The sequence below is a fragment of the Coloeus monedula genome (genome assembly GCF_965178545.1).
Source record: "Coloeus monedula genome assembly, chromosome: 25".
Lineage (NCBI taxonomy): Eukaryota > Metazoa > Chordata > Aves > Passeriformes > Corvidae > Coloeus > Coloeus monedula.
This window is the reverse complement of record NC_138805.1, coordinates 3,782,571-3,803,578: the sequence shown is the minus strand read 5'-3', so window position 1 is coordinate 3,803,578 and position 21,008 is coordinate 3,782,571. Positions and strand designations below refer to the sequence as shown.

General features: G+C 48.7%; 1 protein-coding gene across 1 annotated transcript in view; it reads left to right on the top strand.

Annotated features, from left to right (window-relative positions):
* Nucleotides 1-3,941: 3,941 nt before the first annotated feature.
* The window catches only part of UBASH3B (ubiquitin associated and SH3 domain containing B), a gene marked incomplete at its 5' end in the record, with an annotated part of 57,672 nt that continues 40,605 nt past the window's right edge, over nucleotides 3,942-21,008 (top strand). Inside the window, one exon of the mRNA XM_082296952.1 lies at nucleotides 3,942-4,093. Coding sequence (XP_082153078.1) covers nucleotides 3,942-4,093 — 152 coding nt within the window. The remainder of the gene's footprint in view (nucleotides 4,094-21,008) is intronic.

Below are 21,008 nucleotides of genomic sequence, written 5' to 3'. Positions count from 1 at the left end.
TTTTCTTTTTAATTATTTAGCACATCCAGCTGCTCGCTGGTGTGCTGACACCCCTTCAGCACGCAGGGAAATTAAAAAAAAAAGGAGGATGGACGTGGGATAAGGGGAAATAAAGGATGGATATGGGATAAGGGGGAAAGCAAAGCCTCTGCTCCATTTCCTCTGCTGTGCTGTTGATTTCAGAATATTCCCATTGTTAGGGAGCAGAGAATTCCCATGGCAGCACGAGGAGGGAGCATCAGGCTGGGAAAAGGGCTAAATTTGGCTCAAATTTCTCAGGAGCCTGACCTCTTCCTACTGGAATCCCCCCCTCCCTGTCTAGCGTGGCATTTTAAAACACTCCCCCCTCAATTCCGCGTTGCACCGAAGGAAGTGACAAAAATAATCCCCCAAAAATGCATTTTCCTGTAGGTAAAGGGATGATATTTGGAGTTCACTCAGGAAAACTGTAGAATCTCACAGAGCACACAGAGGAGGTTCTTGTTGCAGGAATTTGCACGCTTTTTCTGGCTTTGGGCACCCAAGAGTTGTTGCACTAAACAGGAAAATTATGAGCAGCAATAGGTGAGCACACGTAGAAATATCAAGGATCAGGCCAGCAGCACAAGGCCATGTGGGAAAAAAAAAAAAAAAGTTAAAAAACCAAACCAGAAAGGTTTTATTGTGAAAATCTGACAGCATTTTAAATAAACGGAATATCACCGATTTCATACAGGCCCAATCATTCTGTGTATTTTGATTTTTCTCTAAAAATATTGTTAATTTTGGAGGCTGCAACACATTTTTCTGGGTGTTCTTTTAAAAAATTTCCTTTCTACTTTTACTTTCTTCCCTTTCCCTATTTGATCACTGAGACAGCTTTCATTTTCAGCCTACAATCAAAAAAAAAAAGGAAAAAAAGGTGGGTGGCAGCTTTATTTCCAGGCACACACTTGATAGCTGGGGGTAGAAAAAGGGCTGCTTCCCAAAGAAAAGGTCTCCATGTAAAAAAACCCAGCCAGATCAAATGCAGGGACATTAAAGTTCCATGGACATGATCTTGGCAGGTTTGGAAAACAATTTCCAGCCAGTCTCATCTAAAAAATCCTATTCCTGTTCCTTCTTGTTTGATGCAGAAACTTGTCCAACCAATGAAACTTCAACATTGCAACTTCTCTAATGTGGATTTTTGTTGGTTTTTTTTAAAATTGATTGTGTGAATCTGTCACAGCCAGAGGAAAGAAATTCCCATCTGGGCAAAGTCCTGGAAGCTGCTTCCATAGCAAATTTCATTTTTATTGTTATTTCCTGGTTGAGTAATTCAGCTGGAGCACCAAAACGGGCAGGAAGGAGGCACAGGGAGAAAAGTCCAAACATTTTCTGCTGGCTGCAGGTCCTCTGTTCCCCTGGGAATTGCCTGGCTGGGAGATGGGAAGGTGGGATTGGGGTTTATTTGGGATTTTCATCTTCCCCATCACAGGTTCAGCACCTTTGTGGTGCTCCCAGCGTGGCTGGAATGAGTTCATGGGTGACAAACCCTTCTGGCAATCCATCTTTGAGCACAAGTATTGTTATTAACACCCTTCATTCTCCTCCTGAATTACAATGGGATAGAAAATATTGTTATTAACACCCTTCATTCTCCTCCTGCATTAAAATGGAATAGATTGGATGCCTGATCCTGATTTCACATCTGAAATCCATGACTAAACTCTCCGTGGCTTCACCCTCTGACTGTAATGAAGCCCTTGCCAATTAATGGTGGGGTAAATTAAAGAACCTCAGCAACATCAGAGGAGTTTAAAGTGATTTTAAGAGAGGAACAAACAGCACTTTTTCAGTTTGGTTTTGGTTTTTTGCGCCATGGAGCTGGAATTTCCATGGCATCCTCACTTCAGGGGTGGCTTTTCCCTATGGATAAAGAGGCAGAAAATCAACGGGCACAGGCAGGGAGTGAGCAGAGAGCTGGCAGGGGAATTTTTTTCCCTTCGTTGATACAACAGAATGGAAATGGGCTGTTGGTTTTCCCTAATGTGAACAATAACAACTGCAGTGATAGATTTGTCATTGCCAGTATTGATTTCCTTCCCCAACATAAACTATTTTTAAAAATGCCTCTTAATGGGTTTTTATTTGCTGGCAGGATTGGGATTTCAGGCTGTTCTCCACTGGGCCTGCTCTGGGAGCAGCAGTAGCAGGATCTGCCCAGCTTTAAAAGTGAAAGGAAAAGTGGGGAAAAGGGAAAGTCGGGGGAAAAAAAAAAGACAAAGGAGGAGGATGAACTGAAATACAAGGAGGAGAAAAGCAGGAATATCTGTCCCAGGTAGCCCATAGGAACCTGAAGTGTGGGAGGGGAGCAGAGCTGCTGGAAACACCAGGATGAGGTAAAAATTTTGGAGCAGAGCTCTTCTGCCTCGAACCACATCCAGGTTAACCACAAACAGCATCAGGTGGAGCTGCTGGAGCAGGTCCAGAGGAACCATGGAGATGCTCCAAGGGCTGGAGCCCCCCTGGAGCCAGGCTGGGAGAGCTGGGGTGCTCACCTGGAGAGGAGAAGGCTCCAGGGAGAGCTCAGAGCCCCTGGCAGGGCCTAAAGGGGCTCCAGGAGAGCTGCAGAGGGACTGGGGACAAGGGATGGAGGGACAGGACACAGGGAATGGCTTCCCAGTGCCAGAGGGCAGGGCTGGATGGGATATTGGGCAGGAATTGTTCCCTGGGAGGGTGGGCAGGCCCTGGCACAGGGTGCCCAGAGCAGCTGGGGCTGCCCCTGGATCCCTGGAAATGTCCAAGGCCAGGTTGGACATCGGGGCTGGGAGCAGCCTGGGACAGCGGAAGGTGTCCCTGCCATGGCAGGGGGTGTTGGAATGAGATGGGCTTTAAGAGCCTTTCCAACCCAAACCATTCTGTGACAGTACGGGGCAGAGGGAGACCTGGAGGGTCCTGAGCTCCCCTCTTTGCTCTTTGTGAAGTTTGGTTGGGATCACAGAGAGGATTTCCTACAAAAATGACAGAAAGAGGGAAAGAGAGAAAGAGGGAAAGAAAGAGGGAAAGAAAGAGGGAAAGAGGGAAAGAAAGAGGGAAAGAAAGAAAGAAAGAGGGAAAGAAAGAAAGAGGGAAAGAAAGAAAGAAAGAGGGAAAGAAAGAAAGAGGGAAAGAAAGAAAGAAAGAGGGAAAGAAAGAAAGAAAGAGGGAAAGAAAGAAAGAAAGAAAGAAAGAAAGAAAGAAAGAAAGAAAGAAAGAAAGAAAGAAAGAAAGAAAGAAAGAAAGAAAGAAAGAAAGAAAGAAAGAAAGGAGCCAGAATTTTTAGATGTCTATATATAAATACATAACTGAACAAACAAATAAATATAACCATTATAATAAAGGAAAAAACAAACGACCAAAAAAAAAAAAAAAAAAAGGAAAGAATAAATAATTAAATAAATAGTACAGGAATTATTATAAAGGCAAAACAAAAATATTAACAAATAAATTAAAAAAATAAACATAACAATTATAATAATTGTAAGAAATGCAAAACGGACCCAAAAAATAAATAAATAAATAAAACCAACCTAAATAACCGCGCGTGCACGTGCTTTCTTTTCCCTTTCTCTTTTCCCTTTCTCTTTTCCCTTTTCCCCCCCTTTTTTTTTTTTTCTCTCTCTTTTTTTTTTTTTTCCCCCCCCTTTTTTGTTAATGAAAGGAAACCTTCCATTTCTCCTGCCCGCTCCCGCTCACCCACCCACCCACCCGTGTGCCTCCCTCCGTCCCTCCCTCCCTCCCTCCGCGGGGCGGGGGCATCCCGGCTGCGCTCCCCGCGTCGCTCCGCGGGCGCTGCCGGGGGCGGGCGCGGGGCCGCGCGGGGCGCGCACGTGTGGGCGGTGTCGCTCGGGGCCGGGGAGCCGTGTGGCCACCCCCCGGCGCTGTCCCCGAGCCCGCGGCGTGCATGGCCCTGCGCGGGCGGCGATGGCTGCGCGCTGATGGCCCAGCCCGCCGCGCTCGCCATGGCTGCCAGAGAGGAGCTGTACAGCAAAGTCATCCCCCGGCGGAGCCGCCAGCACCGCGCCGGGACCATCAAACATGGCTCGTCGCTGGAGATCCTGCTCTCCATGGGCTTCCCCAAAGCACGGGCGTAAGTCTCTGCCCCGCAGGGGTTTTCCCCCTCCTTTCTTTTCGCTTTACGGAGGATAGAGAGAGAAACGGCGGGCGCCGCTCGGTTCCGCTGCTCCGGACCGGAGCGGGGCCGGACGCGGGGAGGGAGCGTCGGGGAGCCAGGGATCCAGCCCGGGAAGCGGCGGGGATGCGCTGCCGGAGCGGGGGGATGCACTTCTGGAACGGGGGGATGAGCTCACGGAGAGGGAGGATGCTGTGCCGGAACGGGGGGATGCGCTCCTGGAGAGGGAGGATGTTCTGCCGGAGAGAAGGATGCGCTGCCGGAGAACGGGGATGCACTCCCGGAGCGGGGGGGGTGCTCTGCCGGAGCGGCCCGGACAGCGGGGGATGCTCTCCCGGCAGCGGGCAGTGCTTCCCCGGCTGCGAGGGGACACGCTCCTGCCTTCTCGGAGCAGCCAGGGCAGCAGGGAATGCTCTGCCGGCTCCCAGAGCCGGGGGGATGCTCTCCGGGGCTGCGGGGGATATGCGGCCCGAGGATGCCTTCTCGGAACGGCCCGGACAGCTGGGAATGCTCATCTGGCAGTGGGGGATGCGCTCCCGGATGCTGCAGGACCCGCGGGATGCTCGGGTCTCATCCTTCGGTGGCCACCGCGGCCAGGCAGGAGCCCCGGGCACGCCCGGTCCCGTCCCCGCAGCCCGCCCGAATCGCCGGGAAGTTGGAGATCGCCAGGGAGGCAGTTTTTGCAACCCAAGCTGAAACTGCTTTAGCTCGGACAGCCGGGAGATTTTCTTTAATCCGTGTACAAATCACCCTAAAAGCAACGGAACAACAGAAGTAAATTTCCATACGTTGCCCGAAGTGGTTCGGTTTTTCCTTGTCCAATTTATGCCCTGGTGTAATCTCCCTGCCTGTGCTTACGCTTTAAATTAATCAGGCAGCAAACTAATGACAACTTAGTGATGGAACAGTGACTCCTGAAGTGCGACTGCTCGCTTTAGGATGCAAATGAAACCGGGGGGGATCGGGATGGTGCCGTGATCTGCTCAAGTTTTCTGGTTGTTGTTGATACCAATCAGAACTCCGGGGTTTTGCAGCCTATCTTGTCACAGGGGGCTTTTTTATGAATATAGAGACAGGCACATGCAGTTTAAGGACATATGTTCCTTGTGGATTCATGGGATTGCATGGATCCACCAGCACATGCAGGAAATCTTATTTTTGTTTTCCACGGTGCTGCTTTGCACTCCTTGTGGCTGTCAGTTGTCTCCTGAGATCAGCACACAGCTTTTAGGTACAGCGAATGCAAATGAAGAGCAGAGCAGAGCGGTGACTTCATGCTCTGCTCGGTTGGAGGAAAAGATGTGCATCTTTCAGTGGAGCTGGAATAAAAAACCAGCTTAATCCTATGAATGAAAGTGGTTCTTACCTGCACAACAGTGCCATCAAGGCTGCCAGGCAGCCCTGCTCTTACCTGATGCAGGAACTGTGTCTATGGGTCACATTCCTGCCCAGGAAAGCACTGATATTTGTTAAAATGCACTCAGAGCTTCACCGTGCAGAGCAGAGGAGGTTAAACACAGGGAGCAAGCCAGAAAAAGGGTAAAATATCCCTAAATGCAAAAAGTACTTATTGGAAATCCATCCAGGCAGATGTGTTGATACTGAGTTCAAGATAAGCCTGTGTGACAGCTCAGCTCTCTGCTGGGAGAGGGACCCCTCATCCCATCTGGAGGAGCAGTGAGTGCCCCTGTTCCAGCCGGCTGGAAATGCTACCAATAATTGATCATTAAAATCCAGCCAGGAAGCAAAACAGAAATAAACCCAATAAAATCCAAGCAGTGCCACCAAGGGTAGGATGTGGAATGGAACACGGGTTTGGGAGCTTGAGAGAAAGGAGTGCATGGCAAAAGGACATTCCCTAAAGGTCCAGAAAATGCTTTTTAACTCAGAGCTTATTTCTCTGTAAGTGGGAAAGAGAATACGAAGATGCCGGGGAGGTAAAAACATCATCTCCCTACCAGAGATGCTGTGGAGAAGTAGCCTCAAAGCCCTTGTGAGTTTTCCCCCAAAACTCTCCCACCTCTGTTTACTGCCCCAAAGCCGCAGCTGCAGCAGGAGACAGGGAATCCGGTGAAATGGGATTTCAGTTCTGTGCACACGAACACGAGCCAGGCTGGTACTTAAAAGTGGTGACCATCTGCTTGGGTGGCTTATGCAAAACAAACCTCCAAGTTGTCAGACAAGTCTGTCAGGCATGTCACAAAACACCATCGCTGCTGGCAGCAGCGGCCTCCTGGCTTTTTGGGAGAGCCAGGGGGAACTGTTTGGGGCAGGGGACAGAGAGGAGCAGGTTGGGCAGGGTCACAGACACAGGGGTCAGCTGGAATCAGAATTTGCAGGTGTGGTATTGAATCAGGAGTGAGATCCTGGGGAGAACTTATATTGCCTGACTTCTAGCTTCACCCTGTGTATGTTAAAATAATCAAAGGTAAAAGGTTAAATGCGATTTCCAAGTGTTTCTGAATGGTTAATGCAGACTAGGTGAGTTGAGGGGAGGAAATGGGCTGAGCCAGGCTGGAACCAAGAGAGGATGTCAGGTAGGGAGTGCAAAACTGCCGTGGATCGTATGTTATTAAATGAGCCTTGTCCATCCCTCAGGTGATTTATGGGGGACTGGGGACAAAGGGCCCACCGAAGAACATGTCCTTCCTTTCTGGACTAAGTTCTGAACCAAAGTGCTTTCTGAACTGAGCTACCTTGAGGCCAGGTACTGAAATCAGTGGGGCTGCGCTGACGTCCCCCAGCCCAGACCGAGACCTTGGGGGTTCTCCCTGTTCCCCCCTCTGAAGAATTTTTTGGCACAGGGCTGTCTGTTTTCCTTCTTCCCAGCACCAGCTCCAGTTCAGGGCTCCTCTAAATCACAGGGTGATGTTCAAAGCACCTTTGGGAGCTTTTGCCTGAGCGTGGCACCTGCTCCGACCGCTGCCGTGTGTCATCCCTTTGAAGCAGCCCCACGAGCTGCTGTTCTGCCTTGCTGGGTTTTGCCAGCACACAGCCATTATTATTTTATTTTGCAATTAGCCCGTTGGATTACGCACTGTCTGGTCCCACAGGCTGTCCCTATCCCAAGGAGTCTCTGGTTTAAGCAAGGAAGGAAGGCAAAGGTGATGTTAAAATTCCTATTTTGCAATTTGGGCATCAAGAAAAACACTTCACCCTTGTTCACACAAAGGCCAAACCAGACCCCCAGTGCTTCAGTGCCCCAAACGCAACAAGAGGATTCCTCCAGAAAGAGTTTTCATACAAATATTATTTCCCAGTTGCCCCAAAATATTATTTATCATCTTGTTAGGAATTTCCCATCAGTGGTTGGCACCTAATTCTCATCCAGTCTGCTTGCCAGCACCTCTCCCTGTTGTGTTTAATCCCTGTATATCCCTGAGAGTAGAGAGAAGAAAAAGCACAAAGTAATTTACAGGGGATCACTTACAACTCTTATGCATGTAGAAGCAATTAAAAAAAAAATCCATAATGTGTCTATAAAAGGCTAAGATTAAAAAAAAAATTAGTGATGGATTGCAGTTTCAGTCAGGATGGAACATGACCTTTGACCAAACTTAAATTATTGAAATTTATTTATCCTGCATGGTGCAGAAATCAATGCAGCTCCATAATCTGCAAGTTTTAAAAGTTTCATGTCAGCCTTTAAACTCCTCCAGAACATCCTCAAAACCAGAAAGTTGAAATTCTACCATGAGGAAAAAGAACTAATCCTGCTTTCTGTGTTTTAATTCTGCATTCACATTTGTGCATGAATATGTAAATGTATAAAATTTCAAATGTTTCAGTTGCTGTATACAACTCTGAATTCAAGCCACAGCTCTGAGCTGCTGTTTCAGAAGAGATCCAGGCCTAAGAAAATGAAGATAATTCCCTGGTCCTGCCATTACTCAGGCTGGGTAAATCACTGCCCGTAACCAGACCACTTAAATTAGAGATATTGTGCTTTTTCTGTCACTGTGCTGTCTCTGATAAGCAGGAGAGACGACACAGGTGGCAAAGCTTTCCAAAACTAAATGGATGTTCCTTCCCCTCATCTGGGCCTGGAAAAGGGTTTAACTCTGTGTTCATGGCCTGAAGAGGAGTTAATTCCCCTGGACCTGAATAAAACCAGTCTGACTCAGATTTGCCTTCTCAGAAACAATGAGAATTTAGAAGTATTCAGGGTTTCATTATCGTCAAAGAAACGAAGCTCAGATCAAGTTTACAAACAGTAAAGGCTTCTCTGGCCTTTTGAAAGGGTTTTTAGCCTGCTAAGACATGTTTTGCTTAGTAACAGACTTAGCAACATTGCAGGATTTCAGCACAGCAAGGCTGGGAGTCTCTCCTTCCTCTAGGGCTGGAGCTGGATTTGGGGAATTACTGCAAGGAAGCAAAGTGCTGCTCATAATCTTTGGATTTTGAAGTGGTTTCCCTTCCTGCACGGCCTTGCCTTCAGGGTGTTTGTTTTCTGCAAATATTCCTGGCTGAAATTCATCCTATTACAAAGACCCAGCCCAAAATCAGACCCAAGTTCCACTTGAGCCCAAGCATTTGGGGGGTTTTCCTGATTCACAGTGACTCGTGCAGGGCCAGGGTGTGGAGGGAAACTCCAGATGGAGGGAAGAAACTGATGGACAGAAATGTTGGTGGAAGCAGCAGCTTGGGAGGCTCCTTTGGAAGTGATTTCCAAGTTTAGCAGCACTGGAAGAAATCTTGAACTCTTGAATAGAAAATGCAGGTGGTGTAGGCACAAGAGCTAAGGGAAAAGCTTCCCCCAATGCTCTGTCTGTGCTGATCTCTCAAGACAGCGAGTCTGGGGCTTGGATAGAGCCGTGGATTGTGTGGCAGAGAAACCATCTAAGACAATTCTTCCATTTCCAGTGCTGCCCAAGGACATTTGTGAGCAGGAGCTTCCTGGGAAGAGTTTGTGACCTGTTTCCAAATGGTGGCAGGGGCAGAAGTCGCTGGAGGTGCTTCTGTGGGAGGTCACTCGCAAAAGCCGCTGGTTCCCTGCACTCAGCTCTGCCCACGCTGGGGTTTAGGGGATGAGGTTGGAACAGTCTGAGCAATGAACTGCTCTGGTTTGTGTATTGCAATTCCTGGGTCAGCTCTGAGGCCTCGGAACAGTTCTCTCCATCTGTGCTGGAGGGGATCCAACAGGTCTGCGGTGGGACTGGGACAGTGAGATGAGGCAGCAGCTGCCAGGAAGGTGCTCTGGAGAAAGCCTTCAGAAACATCCATTTGGGACTCAGCCCCGTGGCTGCTCTGCACGTGGATTTTTAATGTTTTTCCATTGCCTTTACTGCAGATTTCTGCTGGGGGACTGAGATGATTCCTGCAGGATTCGGGTTGTTCTGTGCCGGCGGCTCCAGTGTGTTTGGGGTGGGGGGATCTCCATGTTCCTTACTTTAAAGACCCAAAGTGATAAAGCACAGAGGGCTCTTTATTTCCACTGTATATTCTGAAAACTGAGGCACAGAGAAGCTTAGGTACCGGATCTGTAGTTAGGCTGATATTTGCGCCCAAATCTGTGGGGTTTCAGTCCATTCATGACAAGATTTAGATCTGGTCTAAGTACAACAACTATTTCCATGGCAGGTTACAACATTTTCAGGGGGAGGGAGATCTCTTATCAGAGGCAGAGGAGTCGTGATAAGATCACACTGTAAAATGATAATGGCAGCAGCAGTGCTGGTGTTACCTCAGTGATTCAGGATGCTGGACAGAGAACTGCCATTAATCAAATCTGCTGGCTGGCAGATGTGGAACAATCAGATATTCAGGGCTGATATCCGCAAAGAAAATGCTTCTGCCACCAACATCGAGGAAAGAGTTTAAGGACAGAGCACCCCTGCACAAAGATTGCTCAGCCAAGGTCAGGGACTCGCTGGCCCAGAGAACAAGCTCGGGTGTGTGTTCAGGGAGGAAAACAAACAGCAAACCCCTTTCTAGTGCCTGCACACCCCACACTTCACTGGGATCTCGTATTTGAGTGTTTAAGCAGCATCACCGCGTGCAGGGAGGTCCTGGGTCAGCCAGCAGCCAGCATTCCCTGGATTGCTGAGATGTGGTTTTCAAGGCTATCTGACTTTGGCAAACGCTGACAGAGATGTCAGAGAGTTTCCTGGTCCCTGAGTGCTTGGTTTGTTTTGGTATTAAAATTACATGGTGACAAGAAAGCATTTCCTTGGGCTTCCGTCCCTCTGATGATTTTCTTGTCTTGGAGCCAAGGTCCTGAACTTGATCCTACCCTGTGCTCTAGGAAGGAGAGGAGCTCAGAAAGTGCAACCCAGACCTCATATGTCACTGAGGGAGCTGAAAAATTGCTCTGTGCCTTCTGTGTCAAAGCCCCAAGCAGTTAAAAACCTGATCCTTAGGATGCAATTCCCTTTCAAGCTTCCTATCAGCTTCCAGGGATACAGATATCGATGTTATCTCTTCTGTCCCTTCTTCTTTCTCTTCACACCTATCTCCAGACCTGACACCACTGTCAGGAGCCTGTTTAAATTTACTGATGAGATTCTCAAGACAAAGAGTCGCTGGAGGAGCTCAGGATGTCGGATATCCAGCATGTTTGAATGGAGCCTTGTTGGCATTAAATGCTGATTCTCCTTCCCCCTTGGTGGCGGTGGCAGCGTGTTGGGCTGTTTCCTGTAGGATTCTGCCTCTTGTGAAGCCCTCTGGAAGTTCATCCCTGGATTATTGCTGCCACTTTGCTATGCAGCAGCCTGTGCTCAGAGGATGCTGCAAGCCCTCGAGACTGGCAGAAGTCAGGGGGGAATTCCATTCTTTGAAAGATGATGAGAAAAAAGATTCTAAAAAAACCCCTAAAAATGTGGTGCTTTTAAATATCAAGTGCTAACCCTGCTGCCTCCTGAGGACACTTTGGTGGTTTTAAGTCACTTTTGAAAGAGAATTTCGACTCCCAAATCCTGCTCAAAGTTGAAAAAGCTGCCCTGGGTTTTAACTAAGAGCTCATCGTGGATTCACAGCATGTGCTGTGCAATTGCACGAAGAATAGAGACATCCGTGTGTGTGTCTGTGCTGCACCAGTCTAATTATCCTCAACAAGCAGAGTCATCAAAGGAGCTGGAGTTCAGCAGCTGACAGCGTTTTGGATTCCAGCACTGGGACTCTCTGCAGCCTTTGTGCTCCACAATGGGCTGCACTGCCACGCTGGGTTTTGCTCACCCCCTCTATAAGCACCCAAAGAGGAGAGTCCTGGGTGTTTTTCTGTCCCCACCTCGCTCTGTGCTGCCTGGCTGTGCACAGAGGCTGAGTCTGGACAGCAGCAAAGTGGAGGGGAAAAAAAACCCAGTGAGAAATTGAAGGAATTGCTGAAGTCACCGTAACAAAGCAGCTGCCAGCCTGCGTGAGCAGTGTTTGAGACAGCCTGGACCTCTTGTCCGTGTTCATAAGGTGCTGACCCTTCAAATCCATTCTCCTAAAATTTCTCCTGAAGTTTAGCAGGTCCCAGCAGCCAAAAGTGCTGCTTGAGGTACTCCTGAACACCCACAACTCGTACAGAGCTAAGAGACACCAGCCTCACGCACCTGGGGAGCAGGAGGGCTCCTCCATTCCCTGGGAAGCCTCAGAATTCCCATTTCTCACAGAGATTCCCAAAAGAACGCAGTTGCACGTGCAGGTGTGACAATATCCTCCAGGTATGCTCAGGACCTGAATAAAATTTAAACAGTAAACCAGTAATTATAAACTGAGCCTGGAATGAGGGAGAGGAGATGTGTTTGATGTCTCTGCTTTCCCCAGACACCAAATCTGTGCCCTTGAGGCTGAATTCTGGCATTGCCAGCACCTCGCAGGCCAGTCCCTGTCAGCAGGAGAACCCCATGGGAATGCTGCTGGGAAGGATGTGGCTGAGCAAACCTTGGGATCTCTTCCCTCTGTACTAGACCCAAAGACTGGGAACTCTGAGAGACACCCACAGCCTGGCATGGAAAAGGGTTTTCACGGTGCTGCACTCACACCCGTCACCCCCTGGCGTTATCAAACGCAAGGCAAGTGCCACTTTTCACCCTTTCATGAAGTGGTGCTCCGCTCTTCATGACTGTGCACAATTAATCATCTGGGGCTGCTGACTGTGACATAATTTGCCAGTGTAGAGCTGGGGGTGTTTCAGGGAGGTTTTCTCATCTCCTGATTTGTAAAAATGACTATTTTCTTTCCCCTCTGCTTAATGAAACCCAGCACGTTCTTTCACGACTCATCCCATTAATGGCTTAATTCATCCAAGCCCCTGAGCACGTGCTGGAACAGCTGAGACCGAGATGTCCCAAACATTTCCACCCAAGCAGGCATTAGATGGCACTGGGAAGACCTGAAATGGATGAGATGGTGCTGTTTTTCTTCTAAGCTGTTCCCCATTTTACTGAGAGCGATTTGCAGTTTCATGATGCAAATTTCAGGCCCTGAGTTGGTGCTGAGATGAAACCCCTGGGATCATTTTTCCCCTCCATGGCCCCAGGGAGCAGAAACCTGATTTTTATGTACCACAGCCCTGGAGGAAAGGTAAACATCCTTTCTGCTCCAGAAGCTGACACTAAATAGAGCCAGAAAGAGCCTCTAGAGGGGAGGATGGGGAGAGGCCACAGAGGAAGGCCCTGATCCCAGCGTTGCCTCCAAAATCCCTTTTTCCCGGTGGTTACCCATAGTTACAGCAAGTTGGATTGATGGGTAAATCCACAGCTGCTTGAGAACGGCTCTGTGAGGAGCAGCCACTCCCAGATAAGTGCCATTCCCATTTTACAGACAGGAAAATGTAGCCTGAGACAATACATCGAGGCTCTGGTGCCAGAGAGGGCACCTTAATTAACATTTGCCATCCACTCGAGACAAAGGGCTCTCCAGAGCTGCAGGCTCTAAGTGGTGTCAATGATGTCCTGCTCCCTCGTTGTACAGTTATATTGGATTTTTGCCTCACAATCAATATTTCCTCTGGAGAGGAGCTGCCAAGCACCAGTAAGTGTCAAATCACAATGTATTAGCCAGGGATGAGCCAGTTCTCCAGGCTCCATTCAAAGAAATCTCCAGCTGACCCAGATTTGGAGCTGGTTCATATTCACACCAGTCCATGGGCAACAGAAGCAAGCCTGGCAGTAAATGGAGTTTACAGCTGCACCTTACAGGTGACATTTCTGTTCCCTTTACAGTCTCTGCATGGCTGTATCATAAATGCATTCGTGCTCTGAGGGGCAAAGCCTTCCAGCAGTGTAAATCAGCCCAGCACCATTTCCTTTGTCAGAGCAGTAATAACACACACCAGCTGAGCATCTTCCCCAGAAATAACCCAACTTTCACTGCTAGCAGAGTTTCTTTTAGAGAAATGGGTATTTTATACCGTTCAGGGAATGCAAAAAAGCCTGGGCATAAATAAGAGTCAGTACCAAAGCCTCTGGGAAGGAAAACAGAAACCTCAGGTGTTTCACAGCACGTTGATGTGTTGGGGCCGTGGTGTGTTTTATAAATTGTGACTCCAGCTCCCTGCCTGAAGCTGGGGCACATGAAACTGCCTTTCCAGGCAGCTGGATCCATGGGAACCCTGATTATTTGGGCCTCAGACACGTCAGCAGAGGATGAGTCAGGGAGGGCCCACAGAGCCCCACAGCGTGTGGTGATGCTGCTGCCCTCCAGGATCACAGCAAGTACAGGAGAGTCCATCCTCTGTCCTGTTCAGCCACCAGTTAATCTCTGTCATGAAATCTGTGTGGGGTGAGCTGCACAATTAGAACCCCTCACACCAACCCGAAACCAGCTCTGTGAGGGGGGATTTTTAAGTGTTGCTTAGCTTTGGTAACAACAGTGCAATTTGCAGGGGGAAAATCACCCGTTCCCCCTGGTAGGTCCTGTTTTCTCCCTGAGGTAAAATTTTCTACTTGCATGGGAAGGTCAGGCTTTCTGAGGATTCTTCATTTCATCATCCAGCTTCCCAAAGAAGCCCATCAGATGCTATCACAGAGAGGATTTAACTCCCTACAAACACCCTGACTTTGGGGATCCATGTATCTTTTCCATCTTCCTCTGCTTCCTGTCCCAAAGCTGCTTATCCTCACTGAGATCAAAGGACTTCCAGCCCTCGGGAATTCCAGGGGGAAGGATGATGTGCTGGAAGTGCAGAGTGTGCCTGGGATTCAGCTGGACTCACATATTCCTACCAACATTTGCCAGCTTTTATCAGCACAGCCTGTAACTCCTCTGGAAGTGCATCCCACGTGGGGGAACTTGTTCATCACCCTGTGATCTCGGCCCTGGCTGTGTCCTGCCAGGCTTCTGCTGTGAGTCAGCCTGACCGAGGGCACAGGGCCTGCTGAGATCCTTTTCATCTTCTCCTGGGCAGCTCCAGGGACCAGCTGCTGGTTCCTGTGCTCGCTCTTGGTGTTCAGCGAGGCCCATCTGCTGCAAGGGGAACTTTCAAAGCGTAGGGCCAGGGCTGCCTGGAGAAAATGTGACAACAGGAGGGGGAAAATGAAGAATCTTTCACAGAAATGTGTCATCCCCAAAGAGCCCGAGGCCAGGTTGGCAGGGCTAGGTTTGGAAGTAAATTCTGGGATCCCAAAGCAGGGGAACAGGATTGCCGTGTCTTAATATTTCCTCCTTCTGCTGAGCCCCCACCGATCTCCATGACAAATGGGGATAAAATTCTCCCATAATTGCTGCCACTGCTGCTTTCCAGCCAGAGGACCAGGAGCTTGCTGAGGTGTTATGGGATTTCCCTGGATGACAGCTCAGGAATTTTACGTATTTGCTGTCAGCAGCTTGTTTTAGGGGAGAAGGATGGCAGAGATGGCACCTCAGCCCCTCCTCACAGCCACGGGGGCTGTGCAGGCACGGGGAGGGATGAGAGCAGCGAGTGCCAGAGCACCCAACCCAAACCCAGCACCCAAAACCCTCTCGTACCTCTGTGGGAGTGAGGAGGACACTCACAGGGGCTGTTTTATCCTTTCTGACAGCGAAAAGTCAGTAGAAAACCTTGTCAGATCTTACAGGAAGCTGGAATGAGCAACACAACTGAGCCACCAGTGCAGAAAAAGCATCTTCCTTGGTTCCTTGAGCCACAGCCAGCTCCAAGTGCAGGGTGCTGCCTTCTTTTGGCTTCAGGACTGCAGTAACACCCTGTCTCACAGGTGTTCTGGAGTTTAAATTCAGTAAAGATGCCAGCTGTGATAGTGATGGGCCACAGGAGTTGTGTTAGGACCACAAAAAGGGCAGGATTCCCCCTTGGATCACCAAAAGTTTAAAAAAAAAAATCCCCTAAAACTCTAACTTAGCAGCACACAGGAGGAAGTTGTGTTCCTGGGGTTTGGGTTTATTCTCTGAAAGGAACTAAATTATGAAACCTGAGGGCCTGGCTGTATCTGGAAGCCAAGGCCTTTCTGGAAGTCCAGAATGGATGAGCTGAAGTCAGCAGCCACTCTGGGAGATCTTGGCAAAGGGATGCTCAGTGTCTCTGCAAATTAAGCACCTCGCAAGGAGTATGAAAGCATTTTAAGGTTTTTGCCTGGGGACACAAAGAGAGTCTCTGGCAGCGCTGGGTTTGGAGCTGGGTGATTTGGGTTTGCCATCAGGCCATAAATAACCCCAAAATGTGCTCTGAGGTGGCAGTTTGCTGCTGTCCCAGGCATCCACCTCAACCTTGCACCCGCTGGATATTATTTCAGTTTTGCTGCAGCACATCCCCAAATCTTGCAGGACCTTTGATGTGACTTTCATTTCAGTAATAGACGTGAAATTTTGTGGTTTCTTAGGCTGGGTGTAAGCGATGGTGAGGAAGGAATCCTTTTACCATGCTTTATCTTCCCCTTGCCTGCAGCACATCAGTTTTGAGTGTCAGGAGCACGCAGGCAGTTTATTTGTGGAATATCTCTCTAATCACTGAAGTAGCTGAAGCAGTTGAACAATTTAGATGAGCTTACCAAAACGGGATTGAATGTTGTGATTAGATAATTGTCCCTTTGCTTCAAGGTATGAGTCAAAGCAGAGACAAGTTTTTGGTTGCAATGAAAATTCCTCAAAACTGTGGCTTTTGTGGTGGTGGTGGTGGTGGTGGTAAAACAAGCAGAGAATATCAGCAGCATCCCAGGCAGGTTTGGGAGGTGCTGAGGGGTGTTTAAGGGATAAACATCCCCGTGGTTTTTGAAGTTTAGGGCAAAGCTGGGCAGAGGGAACAGCACCCTTTGAACAGCGCACTCTCAGCAGCCACACAGGTCCCCACATGTGGGTCCCACCTCGGGGGAGGAGCCCAGGATGGATTTTGGTGCCAACCTGGCAAGAAATTCAAATGTGCTGCTCAAGTTCAAACGCATGAGCAGCCCCGTTGGTTTTAACTGGGATTACTCAGCTCGGCCTCGAAACAATTTTGGTTTTAAATCCAGTGCAGGGTGGAGCTTTGCTGAGAGCCCTTTGCTGCTGGTGTTACCGTGAGCTAGCTGCCATCCCACATTAGAACTGCTCGATTTGGTTATCAGGATTAGCGGCTCTAATTTCATTTCCTCTTGGGTGTTTGTCAGGGAGGGTTTTTCTCTGATGTGTTGGCGCATCCTGTTTGGTCTGAAATGTGCCATTCCATCCTCTGGCTCTGCTCACTGCTGTGCCCACTGCCCATGGCCCTCACCTCCTTGTGGAGGAACAGGGTTTCGAGCACAGGCATTGCCCTGGAAGAGCTGTGACTGTTCTGCCACCCACAGTAGGGTGAGGCAGGCAGAGAAATCTCCCGGCAGTGTTTTTGCCATCAGCGGGGTGCTAAGCGTTATCTGCATCTCCCCTTCGCAGCGAGGGGAGCTGCAAGGACAGAAGGATTGAGCTTCTGTTTTCAAAACTGGCTGTCAATTTTTCGGGTTTCAACATGGCAAAGCAGGCGTGTGTGAGCGCTCCCAGCTGCATCCCGCCCTCCTCGGAAACCCTTCCACAACTGAGATGGAGGCATCCAAAATCTGCACCTGCTCGTGGCAAACTGAGCCTGTCCTTCGTCCAAGGCAAATTACCAGTCCAGTTTGAGCACACAACCTGGCATAATCTAGGAATTCTGACATAATCTAGGAATTCTGTAGTTGTTTTCAGTGGTGTGTGGGGATAGATTTTAAGAAGTATTCAGGCATCTAGACAACAATTCCAGCCCCTCCTGTTCGGTCTCAGTGATTCTCTCAGCAATGTCTTGGCTGCTCCCCCAGCCAAGTTCTGCACTCTGCTGCATGCCAGATTTGGCTGCATATCTGCACTGGCTCCTCTTGTACCTGTGGTGTTATGTTGCATTCATGCATCTTATAATTCAGGGGAAAAAAAAAAGAGGTTTATATTTTACCTCATTCAGGTTAACCTTTCCCTTTCAATGCTGCTGCTTAAGGTCTTGTAACCACACGGAGGAGGCAGAGGGATCTGACATCTAACACAAGAGCTTTCTTTCAAGATGTAGATTGCATTATAGGAAATGAGAGGCAATAATCGAAGGAAGTTCTTCATTCTCGTTATCAGCTCTCCCCGTCTCGTTTCTCACAGCAGAGCACTTCTGTATCTGCAGCACAGCCCCTCTCAATTCTCTTCATTAGAGATGGAGCCTCATCACTGCACCCTCTGCGCAGCCACAACCACCTTCCCCAAGCCAGCATGGATTTTTTTTTTTTTTGCCTTTACCTTTAAACAGCTCATTTTCAAACCCAGCCAAAGATGCAGCTCCTCTCCCGCAAAAATCAATCGCTATCAGAGCTTCCCTTTGTCCAGCCTCACTCAGAGCATGCTGCCTTGAAGAGGAATCATTCCCTTGGATTCATCAGCCTTTGGAAGCATTGATTTTCCTGCCTGCCTTGTGTGCTGCTGATATCCAAGTCAGCTCTGGAAATGTGATAAGCCTGGCCAGGAGATTGGCAGGGCTCAGCTGGTCAGAGGGCCAGGCTGGGAGGGGAATGTGTAAATGCTCGCAGTAACTGGTGACAGTGAATCTCCTGTGCTGGTGGCTGAATGGAACCTGTTGGGGCATGCAGAGAAGGACTTTTAGGTTCTGATTTAAGAGAGCCCTAAACATATATTTACATGCCGTTGACCTCAGGGGGTGGCACGGACTGAGGTAAAGGAATATTTTGTTCCTGCCTCCCTGAGCAAGCTGAGCACAGCCTGCTTGAGAGCAGAGTCATTTCCCTGCTCTGCACGTGTTCAAAATGGTTCCACACAGCAAATGCCCAACAAACCCAGCCCTCGGAGGGTGCTGTGCTTTACTGGCACCAGTTAAAGTTTCCAGGGAGCACTGAATTAACTTTGGGTTTGACTTTCAGGAGGTTCCTGAATCCCTGTGAGCACCCAGTCCCCGTGCCAGGGAACACCTTTGCAGAGGTTTGGGGAAACAAGAAGAGCAGATGTGGAGGTGGCCATGGCCACTGTGACCTCCCACCCAGCTGCAGAGCATGTCCCTCCCCACAGAGGTCGTTCAGCATCACTGGGAACACGTGGCCACCTTTCCTCCCCATCACGTTAACGCTTCCCAGCCGTGCTCCTCAGCTTTGCCGGGGTTATTGCACAAATTTTTTCCCTTCTCAGGGTCTCTGCTTTTGCAGAACCTCGAATTCCCCTGATGTGATGTCTGGGAGCACTGAACACATCCCAGAAACACAGTCCCTGGCTTGCTCTCCATCCCTTCCCTCTCCCAGGAGTGTCGGACGGGGCACAGCATGAAACTGTTTCGCTCGGGGCAGGAAGCAGAGGTCAGAAATGTGGAGCTGTAAATCTGCCAGCAGTGGCTATTTCTGGGGTCAGCTCTGCTTACAGCACTGCTCTGGTGACAGCACTGCTCTGGTGCCAGGTGATTATGCTGCTGGCCCACCTTAGGTGAAAAGAAATGTTGAAATACAGGATTGTTGTGTCTTCCTCTCCCCCGCTCCTTGTGACGCACTCAAAGGAGAGGAACAGTAATTCTCCCTCTCCTGAAGTGTGCAAGTTTTAGAACTGCTCTGACCTTTTGCAAGTTGTGTTCTTCTGGTTTCTTGGATCACTTCTGACTTTCCTGTGTCTCCACGATCTTTACAAGCCATAGGAGAGTGTCTAGAAGATAGTGGAGGTCCCTTCTTCCACCCAAGCACTGGTGTTTGGGTTCTCTCCGTGCTCTGCCTCCTGCCAGTCCCAGGGAAGCTGTCAGGACCCAGCACAGGGGCAGTTTGTCTCCTGTGCACTTCTGAACCTGAGGAGGGAAAGGAAATGGCTTCTTTCATCTCTGCAGCATTTCTGCAACTCCCCAGCTCCCCCAAAAACATCCTGAGGCAGTTAAAAATTTATCCAAACACAACAGACGTGTAAAGCTGAAAATCCCTGAGCTTCCTTAGGGCTGGTAGCTGTAAAAATACACAGAAAATACCTATTTTCTATCTATATCCAGGCATTTGCACGCATTTATGTACAATGTTCCTACAATGGGTATTTGAAGTTTAGCAGCCATTTGTGGCCAGTGTGTGGCTTGCTTTCTTCTTTATTTCCCCCCCCCCCCTCTACAATACAAACCATCAGAATTAGAAGCACAAACCATGAGAGCTTGTTGGTTTGGAAAAGAACCTGAAGACTGATGACAAACATCACGTAATAAGACTGAAAATTGCATCTTAATCACCCAGGGAATTATTGTAGAGGGTCTGCAGGGTGAAATGATTCAGCCACAAGGAAATTGTGTGCAAAGGCTGCCACTGGAAACACAAAACTGTCCTACATCGTATTCGTAGGTCTTGCTGACCACGCTCATAGGAGCTTGGTGAATAAAGTCTCACCTTTGCAGAGTTATTAACATTTCTGTTAGCCAATCCTAATTTTAATTTCCTTTTCTTACTGCATTTATACTTCAACCACAACAACGTGTGCCAGTAAGTCCCACCACCCAGTGCATCATCTTAAAAGCTCTCGAGTGTGTTTGCTTCTGTTTTTAAACACAAGAACTCTGAAGTTCAGATCTCAGGTTGTCTGAAGAACCATCTGCATCAACTCCAGAGGATGCCCAAGGCTCCTGAGCTTTTATTTTAGGTGGCTTAAACACATCTAGAAGCATCCAAACCTGAGTTTAGCCGGTTCAGCAGAGAGGACTTGAGTTTTACTGGCAAAATAAAGTCAAACTTCTGCTTTCCCTCTCTCCCCAAAGATATCCAAGCCCTCTGTTCCTCAAACATTTGTGTGGGTGCTGCCTGTGTATTTTTATTGAGAGACCTGGGAGAAAGCATTGACATGTCCTTAGCTCTTTTAAGTGCATTTGGAAGAGTTCAGTTATTGATCTTAGTGGGAGTTTTTACAGTTGGGTCAGGCAGATTTAAATCCTGGCCTGCAGGAGGTACTGACAGAGCCATGGTTCATCTGGGCTGGGCATCTGCTTGCTGTGAGCCCATCAGGTACCAGGCTGAGGGCAGGAGTGTGACACAGATTTCAAAGACAATATTGCAAAGACACATAAAATCAATGGGAGCAGAGCTCTGACTCATAATTAAATCATAGCAAGTACAGCTGGGAATCTAGAGCTCAATCTTACTGATTTTTGAAGGAAAGGAGAGATCTGAGGACACAAGTTACTGCAAACAAGAGGTTGGTGGGTACTATTGAGCTTAATTCCCTTTTAATGGGAAGCCAAAAAGCATTTAGCAGAAGTGGGAAATCCCCCTTCTGCTTTTTAGATAAAAAAATTATCTTAACATTTCAGTGTGAGAGCCTTATCTGCCCGGTATTCCCCTGTTCTCCTGGCTGCCAGGGTGGCTGTGTCACACCTCACTTCTAAATCCTCTGAACCCAGCCTTGGTGGAACAGCCCAGAAATTATTCAGCAAAAGCAGGAGCGAGCCATCATCAGGCAGAGCAGTCATGTGGCTCTGCTCTGAGCCAGCCCTGGGATGAGCGGAGCTGTAAACCAGTTTACAGAGTCATGGTGC